The sequence below is a fragment of the Octopus bimaculoides genome, chromosome 12 (genome assembly GCF_001194135.2).
Source record: "Octopus bimaculoides isolate UCB-OBI-ISO-001 chromosome 12, ASM119413v2, whole genome shotgun sequence".
NCBI classification, from domain to species: Eukaryota; Metazoa; Mollusca; class Cephalopoda; order Octopoda; family Octopodidae; genus Octopus; species Octopus bimaculoides.
This window is the reverse complement of record NC_068992.1, coordinates 64,614,707-64,622,206: the sequence shown is the minus strand read 5'-3', so window position 1 is coordinate 64,622,206 and position 7,500 is coordinate 64,614,707. Positions and strand designations below refer to the sequence as shown.

General features: G+C 39.1%; 2 protein-coding genes across 2 annotated transcripts in view; both read right to left on the bottom strand.

Annotated features, from left to right (window-relative positions):
* The window catches only part of LOC106884470 (kelch-like protein 10), a 19,611-nt gene extending 19,101 nt beyond the window's left edge, over positions 1 to 510 (bottom strand). Inside the window, exon 1 of the mRNA XM_014935872.2 lies at positions 1 to 510. This exon is cut by the window's left edge and continues 973 nt beyond it. Coding sequence (XP_014791358.1) covers positions 1 to 12 — 12 coding nt within the window. The 5' untranslated portion in view covers positions 13 to 510.
* Positions 511 to 1,664: 1,154 nt separating this feature from the next.
* Positions 1,665 to 7,500, bottom strand: part of LOC106884481 (D-alanyl-D-alanine-carboxypeptidase/endopeptidase AmpH) — a 9,735-nt gene continuing 3,899 nt past the window's right edge. The window contains exons 3-5 of the mRNA XM_014935883.2: positions 6,734 to 7,003; positions 4,402 to 4,622; positions 1,665 to 2,940 (exon numbers count right to left, since the gene is read on the bottom strand). Of these exons, the coding sequence (XP_014791369.1) occupies positions 2,381 to 2,940; positions 4,402 to 4,622; positions 6,734 to 7,003 (1,051 nt within the window). The 3' untranslated portion in view covers positions 1,665 to 2,380. The remainder of the gene's footprint in view (positions 2,941 to 4,401; positions 4,623 to 6,733; positions 7,004 to 7,500) is intronic.

Here is a 7,500-nt window from a genome sequence, read left to right as displayed (position 1 = left end):
GTTTGAATACATTTGTTAGTTAGATATAACTAAATATAATTATTTAGAGAGGGATTATTATTTATTTTTTAAAAAGGAGTATTTTCTCTCTTTCTAATGTTGCAACCGCTTGTTGTCATCAACGAAATATGTAAACACCCCCTTCTTTGTATCTTATATGTTAATTCAGAGATTTCAGTTATCACTCGGATGTTTGTGCTGCTTGCAATCGACAAACAATTCAAGATGACGTCACTCAATCTTGAGAAGTGATTTGAATACTGGACGCAATAAAAAGATACTTCGCTTTGTCTGTAAAAAACAAACAAACAAAACAAAATTTTGCAATATGTTTCACTACGTGGTGTTAGAAATATATTCTTACAGAAAAAAAACAAAAAAAAAAAACAAGAAAAATAATTATTTCACTCGAATCTTAAAGTCTTCAGAATCTTTCTGGAATAATAATTGGCTCCTTGTTTTGTGTTGCTTTCCTGATGAATTTCGATGAGAAGGTTTAGAAAAATCGCGTCAACTGAATCGACTCCAGCATTCTTACTGACAATGTAAATGTTTATGTTATCAACAAAGGAAGAGGGGGAGAGAGAGGGGGAAACGGAATGAACCGCTAATGGCTTTGATCTGAAGTTTTCTTTGATACAATCCCTCTTATAGGGGTACAATACAAAACCATCGATAAAAAACAAAACAAAACGGTTCCCATATTTAAAAGACGAAGAATTATGTACACTATTTACATTATTTACATTATTTACATTTGACGGATATTTGTCCTCATCTTGTTTGTTGTTAACATAACGTTTCGGCTGATATACCCTCCAGCCTTCATCAGGTGTTTTGAAGAAACTTCGAACCTGGGTTCTCATTCCTAGGAACTACTACGCCATATGCCCGTGGGCATATGGCGCAGTGGTTAAGAGCTCTATGTCTGTGAGTATGTGTGTGTGTGGCCTCCGTGCGTGTATGCATGTGTGCGCATGCTTGTGTGCATGTGTGTGCGTGCGTGCCTCTCTCTGTGTGTGTGCGTGCCCGTGTGTGTATGCGTGCCCGTGTGTGTGTGTGTGTGAAAGCGTGTGGCTAGTGATTAGTGTATTCAGCTCACAATCGTAAGGTGGTGAGTTCGATTCCCGGTGGCACGTTGTGTCCTTAGGCAAGACGCTTTATTTCATGTTGCTCCAGTCCACTCATCTAGCAAAAATGTGTTGTACCTGTAATTCAAAGGGCCAGCCATGTCATGTTCTGTGTCACGCTGAACCACAATGAGAACTAAGTTAAGAGTACTTGTGTCTGTGGGATGCTCAGCCACTTGCACGTTAATTTCAACAGCAAACGGTTCCATTGATTGTATCAACTGGAACCCTCGTCGTCGTAACCGATAATGACTAAGTATGTCCAGAACTGTCATTGTGTCTGCCAAAGACCACCCTGTCATTTTCGTCTCTACTTGGTCATTACACCCGCAAGAAATATAAACCCAAATAATCCTTAAATTACACATTACAACCTTTTAAATGATATTTAAGACTAACATTGAATAATATAATATTAGATATACGATGACGTTGAAGCAAAAAGATTGGTTGGTCACGCTAGGATCTGTCGACTTAGAAAGAAACATAACAACAACAACAACAACAGCAACAACAACAACAGCAACAACAGCATAACTGCAAAAACTCATTTTATTGCTATTGTAAAAAATTTTTGCTTCTATTTTCATTTCTGAATCTATGTATGAAATGTGTGTGTGTAAGGCTTATAAGTAGTGTGCATGTGTGTGTGTGTGTGTGTGTGTGTGTGTGTGTGTGTGTGTGTGTGTGTGTGTGTGTGTGTGTGTGTGTGTGTGTGTGTGTGTGTGTGCAACGTATGTATGCAATGTAGTCTGTATAATGTACGCATGTGTGTAATATATATGTGTAATGTATGCAATTTATTTTGTCATATATGCGTATATGTACTGTATGGATGTATGACATAATAAATTGCATGTATGTAATGTATGTATGTGATGTATGTATGTAATACATATGTGTAAGTGAGTGTTTGGGCACTCGTGTGCGTGCGTGTGCCAGCGAGCGTGTGTGTGCGTGCGTGTGCGCATGTGTGCCAGCGAGCGTGCTTAGAAATAAATCACTTGAATAATACGGAAGAAAAGAACAGTCGAAAAGTTCTGCTAACTTTAATAAACAAATTCCGAAAGATGCGAGCAGCAGCAGCAGCAGCAGCAGCAACAGCAACAGCAGCAGCAGTAGTAGTAGTAGTAGTAGTAGTAGTAGTAGTAGTAGTAGTAGTAGTAGTAGTAGTATCATCGTCGTCGTCATTATCAACAGGAGGAACGGAAATGTTTGCGATGAAATACTGTTTTTGATTTTCGTTCTCTTTAAGTTATTTTCCAAAATGTCGGTGGCATTAACTTTTCGAACGATGGAATAGTGATCGCTACAACTCCTCTTTTGGAGCAAACTTCGAAATATACCGAAGACAGTTTCAAGAAACGCATTTCTCCAATTCCTTTTGCTGAGAATGAACTAAAAGCTTTAGGGTTTGGAAATAATTGGAATGTTACAAAACCATATGTAAAGAACAGAGTTCCCGATTTGGTCTGAGTCACGGTAACATTTCCCCATAAGGAATTACTGTAGATTCCTTTATAGTTGGGCGGACTTCCAAATAAGTAATAACGGTTTGTTTCACTCGAAGGTGGATTTGGACACTTTGGTTTGTATTTTGGAACCTTGAAATCTTTGATGGAACTCGCGTTTATCCAGGGTTCATTACCAAGGTAGAGATCAGCCACATATTGCATTATTAATGTCCTTTTGTAAGCTTGGAAATCTGAGCCAGTAAGGGCAACGAAAACTCCTAGTTTTTCTTCAGGAAACAGGGTCAGCACCAAATTATTCCCCCAGTTTGTTCCAGTATGCACTATAATGGGATATCCTGCAAATAGACAAAAAGACAACACCGTAAATGAACGGAGAGTTAACGGAATTGAAGCCCATTGGCTACTTAGCGACATGTTATATGTCCAGCTTTCGGGCCGAAACCATGTGATCTGGTAGTCCCGGTGGCGATGAGCGAGGATTATTTTCCGCTAGCGATATGAACACGAGTGTTTATATACATCACAAGCCCATATGAGAGGTTCTCTCATGGTAACTATCGCAGTATCATGTGTTCTGACACATCAACTTTGAAGCGGTGATAAATATTACCTTTTGGTATTAATACTGCTTCTGTCGCAATTAATTATTTGCAAATTCTTTTTATTGTTCCGTGAGTTTCACTCACTTACGTAGATTGTGTGTGTAGCGTTCAAATTCAAATGACTACAATCCGTCTTTGCAAATATATGATCCTTTGGTTAATGTAAGAAATCGACACTCACCTCACCAAGGATATTTTCCCCAAGTACCCCAAAGTTTAAGGATCAGATTACAGGGTCACTTAAGGGCTTGTTTCTTCTTCCTCATGATCTTCGGACCCGAAGAACGGCCATCAAATCATATCATATCTTGGGAGGGTCATTATACCAGTAACCCTTTCTTTCTACTATAGGTGCAAGGCCTGGAGTTTTGAGGGGTTAATCAATTATATCCACCCCACCTCTCAACTGGTGCTTCCTTTTGGACACCGAAAGGATGGAAGGTGAAGCCGACTTTGGTGGAATTTGAACTCAGAACGTAAAGAAGGAAGCATTTTATCTGGTGTGCTTACGATTTTGCCAGCTCGCCGCCTTCGTGCGTTTATCAATATGCCAATAATATACACACACTGGTTCTATCTCACTTTATTTTATTCGTCAATTAGTTAATCTTTTAACCAATTAATTGATTGAATGTTTAATCGATTTGCCAGCCAATCAGGCAGCTAGATTTAATCCTGGAGTAGCGAAGACATGTCGTTGATGAAGTGGTGAATGGTGATGAAAAGAGCTTGACAAACAGAGCTGAGTGATTTATTGATCGAACGATTAATCAAACCGTCGATTAGTTAATTGGTTAAATAGTTAACCAATAGGGACATAATAATCCTTTCTACTATGGGCACAAGGCCTGAAATTTTGGGGGAGAGGACTAGTCGATTACAACGACCCCAGTGCGTGACTGGTACTTATTTCATCAACCCCAAAAGAATGAAAGGCAAAATCGACCTCGGCGTGAAGACGGACGAAATGCTGCCAAGCATTTCACCCGGCGTGCTAACGACTCTGCCAGCTCGGCGATAACAATAAAAACAAGTGAAATAGAATCAGTGCGTTGTTTATCACTAACATAATGACCCCCCCCCCCCACTACACCGAGAGACAACAAAATATACCCTAGCACACAAGTTCACATCAAGAACCTTGCAAACCAACTACAAATTTAAAATATAATCAAATAAAAACTTTATTCTAACCTCTGTAGAAACCTTTTTTCCATCCAAGTGCATATTTGTCATTAATATACGCAACCGGCATCTTCGGTCGGCGGAATACATTTGTAGTCTGTACTAGAAAATTTCGTGTTCCAAAAATATTACACAAAAATGAACGTTTCCCGTTTAGAAGGAACCGCATCCATTTTGACATATCACTTGCAGAACTCTGTATTGCACCAGAACCTATACGACTCCACTTCCTGTAAAGATGTAAATATAAATTCGAATTTGAGTATAATTTATCGTTTATCAAAAGGGTACGAAACGTTTTGGCAGAGCATTTTGGCGCCGCCTGTTTGGCATCACTGATTTGATGTTGTCTCAGATGTTTTAATGATTCTCTTGCTTTAATCTCTTTCTATCTTTCTTTCTTTCTTTCTTTTTTTCTTTCTTTCTTTCTTTCTATGTATAAGTTTCTAGTTATGTTTCTATGTATGCTCTCTTACTCTTCTCTCTTTTCCTCTCACATTCTTCTTTCTTCCCCCCTCTCTCTCTATCTATCTATCTCCCATCTCTCTATCTGTATATTTCTGCGTGCGCATGCGTGTGTATTTGCCTCCAATGCCAAACTGCACTGTCGCCAAAGACAGGCTGTCCAGTTCGCTGTGCCAGATCGCCAGCATCCAAATAGCTGCGTCCAATACTTTCGTTCCACGTCACAAAAATATAATGGATTAGAAACAAAAAGAACATTGGAACTTTTGTCCTCCCCCCACCTCACAAAAAATGGAGGATAGACGTGAAATAGAAGTTAGCTTTTAGAGGGTGGAGAAAGGAGGTATGAGAAAATCAGTGAGAGGAGCGATGATTAGAAATAAATAGAGCAGAGTTTCTAAAATCAGGAGAAAGTAGTCAGCAGAAAAACGGAGAGAAAATACTGGAAAAATAAGGGATCAGAACTAGAAAGAAAAGGGAAACAAGGGGTCATTGAAAATACAAAGGATACAAGTTAGAAAAAAAGTGGCGAGTATTAAATAAAGGGTAGAAGTTAGGGAAAAATATAGGGAAAAGCATTAGAAAAAAAAGCAGGATAAATATAGCGTAAGCAAAAATAAAAATGAAAAGACAGCAGACCTTAGCAAAACAGGAGCAAGAATTATAGAAAAGGTGTGTGTTAAAATAGGGGATAATATTTTTAAAAATAACAAGGATTAGACATTAAAAAGCTCTAAACAATTCTTAAAAGATGAAAAGAAAAACAGTGTAGGCATTAAAAAACGAAAACAAGAGTGAAATGAGCGTTTGAGGAAAGGATTAGCTAAAAGGACATCAAATAGAAACTATAACGTCCGCCCGCCAAAATGAAAGCTCTTTATCTTTATAAATTACAACCTTTGCACGAGTTTATGAGGTGCTATTATGCGTCACTCAAATAGCTAGAAATAGTAGCAAAATCCTTCTCAAATCATATCCTACGATTTTATAAACACGATGGATACAGTGGATAATGTAGTTTTGGATACAGTATTTCTGGGGAGTACAAAAGAAATATGGTGTTATCCTAACCGGAAATCTATAAGTAAAAAAAAAGGGCGGGGGGAGAAGATACACTTTGACAATGTAGTCTTTGAGATACAATGCCTAAAATAAAAGACAGAATGATCATGGCTGGAATGACGTTGGGGATAAGCGTGTCCTGTCGCGGCTGACCTGGGGCTCAACGATACAGTCCACCACCCACCACCAAAAACATCAGATACTCGCCTAGAGCAGAGAGATATCACATGATACAGCAAACCTTTTGCTGTTCATCTGTAATGGTGTGCTGTGCCCGTGTTCAAGTTACCTAAACTCTCGCTGACTCAGATCACCTAACAGTTAATAAATTTCATGAAGTGGTGTAGTTGATTTCTTTGTCAAAAGTCATGGGCAGGACTTTCTGAACGGCACGCCAGCGAAAAATTGTCTTGAATGTTTTAGTAGAGCGGCCCACCTGATGATGATCCATGTCTCATGCGACCCGCTTTTCGAAAAGAGGTTGTTCATGCTTTTCATCATCTTATCTCCCTCCTCTTCATCTTCTCCCTCCCTTCCCATCCTCCTCATCTTCTCCCTCCTCTTCATCTTATCTCCCTCCTCTTCATCTTCTCCCTCCTCTTCATCTTCTCCCGCCTCCTCATCTTCTCCCTTCCTTCCCCACTTACCCTCCTCATCATCCCAATCTTCTCCTTCCCCCTCCCCCTCCTCCAATTCACCGTCCTCCCCTCCTCTCTCTCTCCACCTCCTCCTCCTCCTTCCCAACATCACTGTCACCTCCGTCAGTGATATTCGTTTTTTTTAACTTATCAGAAATAAACAACTGTTTACGAACCTTTTGAATGAAGCTGGAACCTCGATCAAAGTCTTTCTCATGTCGTTATCTTCAACGTAGGGAGTGGCGACGTTTTTCTTACCCTCATCAAATTTTGTGATAAATGCGGTGTCAGCCATACCTAGGGGGCGAAGGATTTTCTCGCTGATCATATTTTCCCAAGTGCTGTTAGTCAATTTCTCAGTAATGTGAGCTGCCAGGCCGAACATAATACTACTATACATGAAACTAGTTCGGAAATCTTTGTATTGTTTGAACTGTTTAACATATCTGTTGAAATAACAAAGAAAAAAATTACAATACATGTTATTCTGATAGAAAAAAAGGTAAAAGTAGACACGCGAATTCGCGAAACGTTGTAGGTGTACGAGTGGCTGTATGGTAAGAATCTTACTTTTCAGCCACGTGGTTTTGAGTTTAGTCCCACAGCATTGCACTTTGAACCCTGTATATGTATATATGTATGTATGTATGTATGTATGTATGTATGCATGGATTAAGGCTACCACTGGTTTCATGTTAAAAAAAATATCATAATATTTTAACAATTTTCCAAGATGATCACATGGAAGAATGGTGTTCGCCTCCCAGTTTTGATCCAAAATGGAGACGAACACCATTCCTCCATGTGATCAGCTTGAAAAATTGTTAAGATATTAACATGTGTTTCTTAACATGAAACCAATGGTAGCCTTAATACACAAATAAAGAAATTCTTTCCACCAACGCTGTGTTGAGCATCTCATTCTCGTAGTTCAATATTTAGG